Genomic DNA, 13,802 nt, shown 5'->3' on the forward strand with positions numbered 1-13,802 from the left:
TGCGTTTTTTTAATTAAAACACGAATTAAGCAAAATCGTTTATTTCATGTAGTCTGCCCTAAAATGGGGCATACAACCGATTATGTTCACATAAATAATAAAATAACTAGACAAGGCACAAATTGAAACAAACTCGATTATAAAAGCGATAAGTGCGATTAATACTGAACTAGAATCGTTCCAGTAGTAATAAAAATGCCAAACGATCACAGAGTTTTCTTTGAGACTGAACAATTCATTCGTCGAACAGTTCATTAAGGGGGGAGGTGGCGCTCCTGGGGCAGGCCTCCACCAGCTTCTCGCCCCCGGTGAGGGGGTGAACCCGGTGGTATTCGATGAGATCACCTGCAAGGAAATTCGGAGGTCAAACATTGTTATTTATTTTTTTTATCTTTATATTCTTTAGTATTTTTCTGTTTACTTTTTTTTCGTTTTTTATTAATTGTTAATTTATTTATATTGGCTACAAATTGTTATTAAAGTTACAGGAATTTCGCTGAATTTTTTTGAATTCAGCGGCACAATTTTTTGCATGTAACCAATTTCAAAGCCAACTAGATGAGAATCGTTTAAAACACAATGTATTTTTAATTAGCGAAAGTATTTCTAATAAAAATGCATTTGGATTTTTCTGAAAACATGCGTTCATCAAGTTGTTAAATCGAGTAATTAGCTTGTTTACAACGCTCCATTTTAAAGTTTCGATTAAAGTATTTACGTCTGTCTTAAACGGCTTGCAAAATAAACAAAGCGCGAGGTTTGCTCACGCTGATAATGCAAATTCCAGTTGATACATCATTCGGGTTAATATCTCAAGTTGAGACAGGAAAACGTGTCGGTATTTGAATTTTTCGCACGTTGCGAATTCTAATGGCACTTTGCACCTGTGACTCACAATGCGTAATAAAACGAATAATTCATATTTCCGTTGATTTTGAGACAAGAAAATCGAGCCGCGAAATAAGCGTAGGGTTTGTACTAAATTACTGTAATTAGTAGGGCACGTGCATTTTTTTAACTTACAATGGAACATTATTTCTTTAAATAAATAATTTTTTAACTAAAATCGCAGGCCTGCGATTGTGTAACCACATCCTTTATTTATTCAGCCATAAGCGGCATTCCTGCGCTTTTGCGTCACTTTTCTACTTACGCAGCGTTTCGTGCTCGATTTGGTTGTTGCCCAAAAACTGGTACTTGAGTCCTGCACTGACCAGGTAGTGTTTGCACTTCTCCTTGGCCCTGTACGAAATGGCATATCCCCAAATTCGCTCGGACAGCCTGACCAGAAAGCTCCCGTACGGCCTGTCCAGCAGCAGCTTTTCGGCCTCAGATCGCGTGATCAAGCCATGGAACCACGACTCCACGTTGTTGGACCGGTCCAAGCCAGTCCATTTGGGCCTCTCGTGGCTTTTGTACCATTCGACGACTGCGCCACGACCCGGGGGAACCCCCGTGTTGTTGATCGTGCTGTAGGAGGTGTCGATTTCGAAGTTTGTCAGTCTGTGTTCCTCTCGAGCGCGGCGCGCGATTTCGCGGATTTGCTGTTCGGCTTGTTTGGCTTTGCGTTCTGAAAAAAAATTGAAAAAAAAATGATAATAAAGTGATGATAGTTACCTTGTTCCCTCCAAAGTTGCTCCTGCTTTTGTTCCGCCTCCTCCGCCTCCTTGGCCACCTGCTGCTGCTCCTTTTGCATCTTCTGGAAGATCTCACACGTTCGCTCCTCAGTCAGTCTCTTCTCCCATAGGGCAACCCTCTGTGCCACTTTCTGCGTGTTGAGCGAGATCTCTTGCAAAACGTCCCGCGTGTCAATCACATTGAACTTATTCTTACTCTGGTACGAATTCAAACTATAGTTAAAATGGTCCGGTTTGTTGTTAATCTTCTCCCTTAACTCATCAACCGAACAGTAGATATCATCGTCGATTGGGATTTTGGGGGCGACTTCCATTTCCTCGATTTTCGGGGTGAGTTCGATGTAAAGTTGGGCTTCGACTTGTTTTCGCAACTCTTCGGCTTCTTTCTCGGCCATTTTCCGGGCTTTTTCAATGGCTTCCTCCTTCAGGATCTCCTCGATGGTTTTGTCGTCTTTGTGTTCTCCCATCACCCACACCCATGGCTCCCCATCTTCGCCTTTGAGGAAACTCACAGTTTTTTTCTTACTGGAAGGTTGGATTGTTTTTTCATCGCCCAGTTTTTCGTTCCAGAGCTTCCATCTCCGGACTTGCTCTTCACGCATTTTGCAGAAGAGGGTCTGTTTTTGTTGCTCGTCCAGTTCGGCGAGGATGTCCGGGTCCACGTACATGTCCCGAAGGATTTGCTGCAACATTATGGGTTCTGGAAAAAAAATCTAAAATTAATAAAAAAAATTTGGAAAAAATAATTATTTGAAAAAGTGGAGCTATTTTAAATTTTGTGTTTTATTTATGTTTTTTTATAAGATTTTGACCAGTATTTTATCATTATTACGGTCGGAAAAGCATTTATTTATTTTTTTTTAATCAGCTATAGAATTTTTCAATTTTCACTGTTAATTTGCCTATTTCTCTTGATTTATTAGCTCGTTTTTGAGGAAATAAGCCGAATATTCACAAAATTTAGTCAGTGTTGGTGTTATTGTTAGTTTATCGACGTGAATTGTGTTTTTTTAACCAAAAAAAGCATCAAATAAAATTGAAATTGCTATTTCTTTAGCGTGCCAGAAACGTGATTATACCAAAAATTTCATTAAAAACAATTAAAAAAATCACACTAGAGGGAGTTTACATTTTTTTTAATTTTTCGAAGATAAGACCATTAAAATTGTATGCACAAATTTTTCAAAATTTTTAATCTCGTGAAAAACTGATTATTAATATTTTTAAGCAAGTATTTCATGAAACTTCACAATGGTAAAACCCATCCAACAATGCCGAATTATCTAACTTATTGTTGCGTCTTGAAAGTGGAAAATTTTGTTACATAAAATAATGCTCTCTGTGTAGTTGGTAGACCAGAAAAAGTGACATATTGTGTTGGTGTTATTGTTTTTATTCGCTAATTTGGACGAATCAGACTTTGGATCGTAAAATTAAATAGACATTTAGATGTGAGTAAGCTAAACCGGTCACGAATGCCATGACAAATCGGTTAATAAATGGTAATGGGTGTGGGTTTTATGGACGAATAAATTTCGCATAAAAAGACTTGAGGATTTTAATTGAAAAAAAAAATTGTCTCAGTCTCTGACGCAAAAAAACAGTGCAAACCGGATTAATTACTTTGATAACAATTAACAACGGATTAAAATACGCCATTTTGTCGCGACTTTTAAGAATTAAAACTAAATTCTTCAAAGCTCTTGCCTTTTCATTAATAAGGCTTTTTATAATTTAGATTTTCATTTGACTTGAAAACAGAAATTTTGGAAATAAATTGTTACAAATAAAAAAATTGTATCACAAATGTCTTAATTCTTAGTCTTAATATTCTTAGAAAAATTAATACTACTCCTGATTACCAGACTTGTTACTTTCTTAGTTTTGCAATAAAAAATACTTATAAAAAATTACTTTCACTGAACATTTCTCGGTCGTCCTATTTTGAAGGTTTTAAACTTGTTTAAGAAATAACTAATTTTTTTCATTTACGTTTCCATAATTTGACTAAACTTTCATTTCAAGGAATTTTGTCAATGTTTCAAAAACGAAACGTGCTTTCTCATTTTTCAAATACCAGACGCTTGTGGTTTGTAATAAATCTTTGTAATTATGTATAAATAATTTTCCACGAAAGCATCCAATCTAATCTGATTTCCGTCTGTATTCACTTCCACACAAAAGACTCCATCGTGTCTCATAAACCCTCTCTTATCTCCCACAATGGGTGAGGCACCCAAATAAAAACCACAAGATTTGAACCGTGACCAGAGCAAACCAAGGCCTCAAAAAGGTCAGATCCACTTTCGCTGTTTTACGATTCACCCTGTAGTAAACACACGCCCGACTACGAGGGCAATTTCCCCACGTTTCTATAAATAAAGCGATAATTTTAACCGAGTGCTGACTCAACTGGCTACCCTTTTCCGTGCAACCCTGCTGGAAAAGGGCCAAGATGCTTGACACACCTGCTTTTGCCATACTTGTCTTGATGACTCATTTACTGAATTTTTCGCCAAAATTGCCACTTATTAAACCAATTTGTCGGCACGCAAAATAACTTTCACTCAAACCTTGGTAATGGTGATTGAATTATGTAACAACCTGTTCACAATAATATTTTTGAATTATTTATTCAAACGCCCATAGACAGTTCAACTTTTATTTATTTCTTGCTGTTGTTATATAAATGGGCGTGCTCCCATCAGTGCAATTTTCCGCGTGACCAAGACTGGGCCTAGTTTAGATTCGTCTTCTAACCGGCTAGTTAATTAGTTAATAGTCTGGCGTACAAGGCAGCCTTGATTTATTCGATGTAGTTACAAATCTTCACTTGTCGTACCATTTCCGGCTCTTACTTTTCAAGCCGCTGTTTCCGCTCATGTGACTGTTTTCATAATTTCTTTGTCAAGATTCACCCTTACATTACGGTATCGCCGCATTCCGCTCGCATCTTCTTGTTCTGTAAAAGTTGTTTTGCAGTTTCTTAATTGCCGCAGCGACCCCGATGCACTTCCTATACTAAATACGGAAAATAACGGGAAAAAAGCTTCACACTTTCCAGCCGATTTGGCCATTAGTCAAGGAGAGAATTGATTAGATCATCTTCCTTGTGGCCCCTTTATGGCTTTACCGCCGTAAATCATACGTACTATCAAATTGATTAGCACGTTAACGAGGCAGTAAAACTAGACAGTTTACAAACCGACCTGATTTTGGCAACAAAACAAACACTTCGTCAGTTTTAATTACAAAAAGTTGGTTGGTTTCTCAAGTTTGCAAGTCATTTAGCACCGAAGTGGTACCGAGGAATTAATTATTGTTTACCTTCTTCCATGCTAGCTGTTGACACAACAAAACAAACACCAAAACTGGCCCCGATAATCATTTGGAGCCGCCGAGACTGATAATCTTTATCATCTCGTCATGCGACGATTGTCTTGGTTTTGGAATTTTTGCCAATTTCAAATCGAGGAGGAAATAGAACGAACGGTGCAAGAGCAACACCTAGTTTGCCTGATTGAAATGACAAATTGCAATTACGTTTTCTAATTGGAATCAGTAAATGGAAAAGCATTTCCAGCAAGGTTCTCTCTGTTGTTTATTTATTCTCATTCAGAGCACAAGGTCAACGGTTCGAAAAAGGCGCTGGAGGTTGATGGACGGTCAAGCCAAATACAGTCATTTGACAAAACTGCCTTATCCTTTGTTCCACTACTTCTTTTAATTTTCTTAATTGGCCTTAATGGCGCCATTTGAATAAAATTGGCACTGAATTCCGCCGTTTCCAGCGCTGCATTCTAGTTTATTTGAAGTTGGTGTTATCCTTGGCATGCTTCCATGCGGTTACACACAAAGTATCAATTTTTTTCTCAATACATCCGCTTTTTGGTACATTCTCAGCCAACTGATACAAGGTTGAAGTACCCACCAAAAAACTATTTTTAATTACTACGATTAGGAAGTGTACGCATCAAAGTTTCATGTTAATGGGATCAAGGTTAGCGATAATAATGAGTCACAGTAATTTTGTTGGTCGTAATTGAAAACTTGAGTCAGATATTCGAAGAATGGGTAAAACGGTACTGCTGTGCTCGACCTGCTGCTGCTGCTGCCGCCAATTCGTTCTTGACATTTAACATCTTGCAGATGGTGCGAATATCTAGCCAGTTTCCCCATTCCATCGAACTACTTTCGACGAAATTGCAGAAATTTTGATCAATGCGAAAATGTAATCCGTTACTGGAGCACTTTCACTGCGGCTTTTCGTGCGAAAATGATCACAATCGAGCAATTATGAAGACTTTAATTAATTCCGAACCGTTTTTCAATATTCAAGCAAAACCACGTGGCATGATATCACAATTTTAATTATTAATTAAAAATTCAATAACTAGGTCATAATTTTCTAAATCTTTCTTAAAATAATTCTTGTGCCAAATATATCGTCTGCTGGATAATTGATCAAACAATAAAATTATTTCAAAATAAGTTAGGTCCATAAAAGACAACGTACAGTCACGTTCAAAAAGAATGACACCCCCAAAACCGCAGCCAGAAATATTTTCAATAGGATACGGTTAATGTGTACCTGTGGCTAGTTTGTGAATTTAGTCGGACTTTTGCTATCCGGCCCTGTTAGTAAGGGTGTCATTCTTTTCGATTGTGACTGTACCAGAATGTTGCGTATTTGAAGATTTAAAAGATTTAGTTAGTCTTTAGCTTTTACCAATTTCTCAACAAGAAACCAAAGCATAAAAGAAATACTTTCCTGGTTCTGGTACTTGTCTACAAATTGGATTGGAAATACTATTAAAGCAGTTTCGTAGAATGGAACTGTGAATACGTAATTACAATTGGAACGGAATGAGTAATTGAATTTCAATTAAACGGCAACTGAAGAGCAAGCAATTAGGTACTTTTCGAATAACTGACGCAAATCGGGGGAGCTGGAGCCCAGATGTTCCACATACATTTATTTTTAGTTTGTTTATCTCGAACAAAAACACTTCCCCCCGTTCAAAAAGACAACAGGGTCAGCACTGCATATCTAAATTGAAACAATGGTAGTACCTTGAGGAGCGCACTGTACCTGAAAGAAGGTTAAAACTTCTCGTGCAAAAAGTCGTGACATGATTTATTCTCGCCTTTTGCCTAAATTTATTTTCAGGTTCGTCGACCTGTCTTGTCTTATTTTTCCTGCTGTTTCACCGTTTTCTCATTTTTCCGTCAAATATTTACATAAACCGGCCACTAACCCCAGCTCCAGTTCATTAGCAGTCACAATTAAATGTAAAAGGTCACACAAATTTCCATTTGCCTGGATTGTGACCTTTCCTTGTGGCAGATGCAAATCACCGAAAGGTCACAAGATAAGTTGCAATTAATCGGAGAAAACCGGCGACAATAAAATTCCGGTAGTCGGTCAAAATTTGCTTTATCTAGGTACTGTTAGAATACATTGTCACGAAAGCTACTTCAGTTCCACTTAAAACTAGTGCAAACTCGGAATTGGAACCGTAATAACGGAATTATCATATTTTCACCCTCGTGAATTCGTCTAATTATTTCGTTAGACCCGACTTTACGTAACCATTGGCCATTATCCATAAATAATGCATAAACTTTCCTTGCAGAAAAGTAAAAATCGAGTAAAAGTTTATTTGTAATTCAAGTGGTTGTTAGACACTTGATCCTTTGTTCGATGAGGAATAGCATTTTCGGACCTTGGCAATTGCGCAGACCTTCAGCAAATGCCAGAGTTTCTCGTGATAATGCTGGCCGGAAGTTGTGATAAAGTCTAATTGCGACAAGAAAGTTCAATTAAAGTGCTTCCCTTTGTGCGTTTCCGGTGAGGGGAGCGCAATCAACCCCGTAATTACGCAAAACAACACCAATAGTGTTATGATTTATGCAAATCTAATTAAACCAATTACCGCTAATGAAGGAAAGAAAGATACTACGGAAGCGATAAAGTGAGAGCAATTTTTAAATTTTCTTCGTGATTTAGTTCACATGGTCATTAGGTGATGGTGATAGTTTCCTGTGCGCCACCTTTTTATTTCGTGGTGTTTCGTTTTCACCCACAACTAGGTCTCACACAATTAAAAATTCAATTGGTGATCAAAAGTGCAATCAACAACCTTGAAATTTTTCTCCGGGGGCAGAAAATACGAATTTATTTCGCTTGCGGGTCATTTACATAATAAATGGTACCCAGTCGGGCAATTAATTTTATAACTCGTGTTGCCGGAGCCAAACACTGATGAATTTTAATCGCGGTTTGTGCAGGAAATGTTATAGAATAACTTAGATATTCAAAAAATTTCAGAAACATGCGGAAACGAAACGAATTAGGAGAGTTGGTCATTTCTCTCCAAGGATTAAAATAAAGGCTTGTATTGTATTTGACCACCCATTAGTGGCACTTATTGAGGCATAAGAGCCAACAATTACCGCTAAACACTCAATAATCTGATAAAACCACAGTTTAATGAATGAAACTGGGTAATAACTGTTGTTATCCGTCTTTGTCTGGGAGATTAGATCCATCAACTGGCAATAACCATAAACACAGTTTCTCTTGGATCGAACCCTGATCACGGCGAGAAAATGGTTCAATAAAGTGCACCCGAGCATAAACTAAGTACCATCTTCTTGGAGCACCAGTCACAGTTATCCGGTACCGTTTCCATCGGGGTACCAAACGGTACCATCAAACCAATCTGGACGGACGCAGCACATGTGTGATGCTAATGACCCATTGTTCTAACATGGGATAAGTAGAAAAAGTGCCCATTGTTCGATGGTACCACCCTGGCGGCCAGATATGTGGTACTCACCTTTTTGTCGCAACTGCGTCTAATATTCCATAGAAAGGCACTTTGGCACTGCACAGCTCACTAAAGCGACTCAAATAGCGCCCATGTGTGTGGTAAAGACGGCAAGCACTAGCAGGAGTCTCACAAACCTACTCTACAACGACCGAAAGCCGACTGAATCAAGTTGAATTGTGGGCTCAACAGCAGGAGGTGGCAACAATTTGCTGCGATCGAAGAAGTGTCGAACAAATGGGGCACAAGTGCAGGAAAAATGCGCTGTTTGATGAGGCTTTCACCTCATATGTCTGTCTTTGCTCATTCAAGGTTTGTTAAATCGGCGACTATAACTCATACATGCTCATTAACAATGAAGAAAGTGATCTTTGCCGGTGCACAGCGTAATTGGAGGATTAGCGAATTCCCACGTTTTTGGCTTTCGGGAAGGGTGGAATTTTTCATGAAGGAAAACCAAGTTTTTATCATTTATCGTTATTTACTTTTGAATGTACACAAATGAATTTTTCTGACATAAACAATTTACGTGTTGTGTAGTACTTATACACACTACTCGGAATTTAAGTGCGTTTCAATTTTTCCGAAAACGCCAGTTTAAACACTTCATATCTCTCAATAAAAAAATTACTAAAATACCTGCAAATGTTTACGTCAAAATTTACGATTGTTTAGTGAAATTTCGTCAAAAATTCACTAAATTGAGTCGCCGCTTGTGATTTTTTTTTGAAAAAAAAAATTAAATTGTCAATCCCTGGTAGAAGTAAACGTTTATTTCATTTTGAAGTGGTTAATAAATTACAAAATATTAACACAAGTGGTATTATTTTTAAGAAAATCATCGGGAAGACGTGCTTATGATAAGATAAAAAACAAAATATTTCTGAGTATGTAAACACACACTATTAAAGATAATTATAGTTATAAATAGATTAACTTTATTTTTATTTCTGCAATAGAACTTGGTGATGCAGGCAACCAGTAAAACACCATAATTGCGAATTTATTTTAATTAATTAACATTATCTTAACTTAAACAAACTTAATTAGCTATTTATTCCAGCATTAATTAGCGTTGCTATGACGGCAAATAATTGCTGCAATAGGGCACTACTAGGTTATTACCAACTGAATAAAGCATTTGAAAAAAAATTATAACATAGAACAAATATTAATTATTTCTAAAAGATGCTGATCTCAGGCTTTATCACCAACTAATAGCAACTAATTATTTATGTCGTTGCAGTTTTATTAAATAATTGTAACAAAGATCAAATTCCATTTTACTACTTCTTGTTACCGAGGGAACTTTTTCTTAGAAACTATAACGAGCCGAGTTAGATACCACATTACTGTAATGATTTTTATTTATTTATATTTCGTATTTTCGTAATGTACACCAAAACCAGTGTGAGAAAATGATGGAGCAAAAAACTAGAACTTTTACGTTTTTTCCCTGTTTTCACTGAAATCAGTGTTTCATTGGTAACGAATCCATCATTAAATTTTCAAAGCAAAAAAGAACACATCTAAACTGTAGCAATTCTTTAATTGAATCGAAAACTAAAGATTTTGGCGAGAAAAACAGTTAACAAATTAATAAAACAGCAAACGCCCTGTGATTGGTCGGTTTCTAATTGGGAGTGCATTAGCAATCCAATGACACACCTGAATACGTTGTTGCAATTTTTTGTGCGCCGATAAGAAGACGCAGGTGATTTTATTGGTCAAATTACTCATTGCAGGAACAAATAACACGCTAGACCGGTTTTGGGGAAGGAGCCGCCTAGAAACTTGCAGATTCGGATAAATCTTTTTTCTTTTTCTCAAATTGTATTTAGTTTTTTACAATTACAATTCTTGAAACCGTCGGCCGATGACAGAAAAAAACGTAATCCACCTTTTCCACAATTTTCCGATTTGAAATTAGTTCACTACGTTTAATAATACGACACAAGGATCGAATATACACGAACTCTTTTCATTACTTTTCCGTTCTTTTCCAAAAACTGTTAAGTACCATCTGGATTAATTAAGCGACATAAATGATAGTGTTACTGATGCAATAATTTTTACGTTCGAAACATGGAAAAATATTAATAATAACACGAGCTAATTGGATCATGATGGAATTTTACCATTTTTTTAGAGATCAAAATCCTTTTATTTGGCTTTATCTAGAGTCTGTATTCGAGTGCATAGAATTACTTCATTTCCGTCTATGAAATGGCTAGATAAGTGGTTCTTACTAAATGATTTCAAATAGTCAAATGTTTGATAAGATCGAAGCCAAGATATGAACCTACTTTGGGCTAATTTAATGCGATAACGTTACCTAACTGGGATTCAAAAATAAAAATAAGTCGTTAGTTCACGCAAAAAATTCCATAATTTTGTTGTAAAGGTATTATAAGCACAATACACTTATAAACCCATTTGCAAACAATCAAAACTAATTGGAGCCTAGAGCTTAATACCCTTGCAAGGTTACTTTATCTATGGGCAATACGTCTGGCAACGTGGCCACTAATCACAGGTAGAGGGTGAAGACAATTCAAAAGAAAGTTTTGCCGGCTTGGCAAGTCCCGTTATCACTTTATCAAGTCTTTAGTCCCACAATTGTAGTTAAAAATGTCGGACCAACCCCATCATCCATCGGAAAATTCCACGTAAGTAGGAATTATTCAAAAGTTATCAAACTTGTGACTGATTTTTAAGAGCAACACTCTGATTAGAATATCTGTGACGATTTGTGACGTGTCAATCATTACGCGATAAGAACACGCACACACCCTTTTTTATCCCAATTAATTGGAAATTAACCAAAAATTAGGAGGATTTTGACAGGTGTCAGGTGTGACATGTGGCACACCTAACCTAAAAATGTCGTTATCTGTGCTTGTTGCTCGAATTTTTAGGCAAAAAATTAAGATGACAGGTTTGTCAGGTGTGACATGTGGAAAAGCCTAACCTACAAAAAATGTAATTTCCAAATTTGTATCTAATCAAGAAATCACAAATCGCGGAAATTGCGAAAAATATCGCAAGTCTGATCTACCTGTCATGAATTTTGTCATTTCAATCAAAATTTTTGTGTCCACCTGTCGCGTATTAAATTTTTGGGGCCATGATACGTGGTGGCTTCACCCTGTTGCGGCTTTCTAGCCGCACTTTGACCATTTTGGACGTTTCAGCGCCTCAAAAATATTTTCAAAGGTAAAGCAACGTTTTGACGTCAGTTTCCTTATTCGGGTTTATCGTAAATTAAGAAATAAGTCTTGGGTCTCGTGACGGCTGATGTAACAGCACTCATGGGGGGTATCTTTATCATGTTTTGACCAGTCTTGTGAAATCTATTTTTACAAAGCGTATCCTCAATATTTCGTATAAAAAGCAAAGCTGCAGCCTTGACTCATCAGTTTATTGACCACTTCTGATCAATCAGCTAGTTTAGTGTAACGAAAAAAAAAAAAAAAAACTGCAAAAATGCGTTGGGAGTAGGTTTTTTGGGGTAGTCTTGGGTTCATTGTCCTAACTATTGTTTCCACAGCACTCAAGCCAAACTGATCGACGGGAAAAAAATCTCTCAAGACTTCCAGAAGGAGCTGAAGGTGAAGGTAGACGAATGGGTCAACTCCGGTCACCGGCGCCCTGTCCTGATCGCCGTCCTCGTCGGAGACGATCCAGCGAGTCAGAAATACGTCCATAACAAAATGCTGGCGGCCCGTAACGTGGGCATCACCAGCGAGACCATCCGCATGCCCAAAACCTCCACCGAGGCGGAAGTCCTCGCCAAGGTGCACCAGCTCAACGAGGACCCCCAGGTGGACGGCATCCTGGTGCAACTGCCGGTGCCGGAAGGCATCGACGAGCGCAAGGTCTGCAACGCCGTGGACCCCCGCAAGGACGTGGACGGCTTCCACATCCTCAACGTGGGGAAGCTCACCCTCAACATGGACACCTTCGTCCCAGCCACGGCCTTGGGAGTCATCGAGCTGATCAAGCGCTCGAATATCAAGACCTTCGGAAAAAATGTGCTTATTTGCGGGCGCTCGAAGAACGTGGGGCTGCCTATGGCGATGCTGTTGCATTCGGACGCGCGGAATGAACTCTCGGGAGGGGAGGCCACCGTGGTGCTCTGCCACAGGAATACGCCTCCAGAAGAATTGGAGTTTTTCGCAAAAAGGGCCGATATTATTATAAGTGCTACGGGGGTTGTGGGGCTCATTAAACCGAGTATGATTAAGCCAGGGGCTTGTGTTATTGATGTGGGCATTACGAGGATTACGACCCCGGAAGGCAAGAGTAAAATTGTTGGAGATGTTGATTTTGAAGGGGTGAGCAAAATTGCGGGGCATATTACACCGGTCCCGGGGGGCGTTGGCCCCATGACTGTCGCCATGCTCATGCACAACACCTTTAAAGCTGCCATGGATCTTGCGAAAAGTTCATAAGTATTATATTTGTTTGGACAGTATTGTCAAATTATTTATTTTTTAATAAAAATTTAAATCTGATGCTTTGTTTTGGTTACCAACCTTTTTATCCCAGTTTCGCCGTTATCGGCCTATTACCTTTTTATAAACTATAAAGTGGGGCTTTTTCCTTCGATGTGAAGTGTAACATGTGGAAAAAAATTCCGCCTTTAATTCCAAATCCCATGATAGCAGAACATTCTTTTTGTCGTCATTATTCATATTTACTGTTATTAATTATTATATACGCAAATTCATATAATTTTATTTGTGAATTAAATTAACAAAATCACGTTTTCTGTCCACTTTTTAAATGTCGTTACACTTATAAACATAACAAACACCATTGATCCAAATAATAAATCCAAATAATAAATATAAATAAATATATAAATATATTTATTTATATAAAATATATATAAATAATATAAATAAAAATAAATAAATATATAAATAATTCTAATAACAAAAAAAAATAAAAAAATTAACTGGTAAAATCGTCAAATTCCATCTTTTCAAGGATCAGAATTTCTGCAAAATGGAAGCACTTTTTGTGTCTTTATTTAATTAGATATTTTTTTTAAATTATTTTGGAATCATAAATAAAAATCACTTGATGTAAACAAAGTAATATCTGTCTAAACCCCATATAGAACTTTTTTAGAAATAAGAAAATTATTAAAATGCCTGAACTGTGCTTAGAATATTTTTTGAAGCATTTTCCGTTAAAATTATTCCAAAAATCGTCGAATTTAAGGATTATTGGTGATATTTGTGTTGTTAGTGTTTAGTGCAAATTTTTTTTTACTAAGCTCGTTTGAAAATATGCAAGTGACACAGTTGGCGACACTGCAGCT

General features: G+C 37.3%; 2 protein-coding genes across 5 annotated transcripts; one reads left to right on the forward strand and one right to left on the reverse strand.

Annotated features, from left to right (window-relative positions):
* Nucleotides 1-25: 25 nt before the first annotated feature.
* On the reverse strand, nt 26-8,814 carry LOC662135 (SH2 domain-containing protein 4A). 2 transcript variants are annotated; one of them, XM_008199203.1, is made up of 4 exons: nt 8,480-8,814; nt 1,618-2,337; nt 1,154-1,570; nt 26-345 (listed from the first exon to the last, which is right to left on the reverse strand). In XM_008199203.1, the coding sequence occupies exons 2-4, from the start codon at nt 2,327-2,329 to the stop codon at nt 236-238; spliced, it is 1,239 nt and encodes a 412-aa protein (XP_008197425.1). In that variant the 5' UTR covers nt 2,330-2,337; nt 8,480-8,814; the 3' UTR covers nt 26-235. The 2 variants fall into 2 exon arrangements, with proteins under 2 accessions (XP_008197425.1, XP_008197424.1); XM_008199202.3 differs by lacking the exon at nt 8,480-8,814 and adding an exon at nt 4,965-5,143.
* Nucleotides 8,815-10,899: 2,085 nt separating this feature from the next.
* Nmdmc (NAD-dependent methylenetetrahydrofolate dehydrogenase) lies at nt 10,900-12,987 on the forward strand. Of its 3 annotated transcripts, none has more exons than XM_008199201.3 (2): nt 10,900-11,139; nt 12,021-12,987. In XM_008199201.3, exons 1-2 carry the CDS (start codon nt 11,102-11,104, stop codon nt 12,922-12,924), a joined length of 942 nt encoding a protein of 313 aa, XP_008197423.1. In that variant the 5' UTR covers nt 10,900-11,101; the 3' UTR covers nt 12,925-12,987. The 3 variants fall into 3 exon arrangements, with proteins under 3 accessions (XP_008197423.1, XP_008197422.1, XP_973311.1); XM_008199200.2 differs by lacking the exon at nt 10,900-11,139 and adding an exon at nt 11,459-11,686; XM_968218.4 differs by lacking the exon at nt 10,900-11,139 and adding an exon at nt 11,744-11,967.
* The last annotated feature ends 815 nt before the right edge of the window (nt 12,988-13,802 follow it).

The sequence above is a fragment of the Tribolium castaneum genome, chromosome 6, assembly GCF_031307605.1.
Source record: "Tribolium castaneum strain GA2 chromosome 6, icTriCast1.1, whole genome shotgun sequence".
NCBI lineage: Eukaryota > Metazoa > Arthropoda > Insecta > Coleoptera > Tenebrionidae > Tribolium > Tribolium castaneum.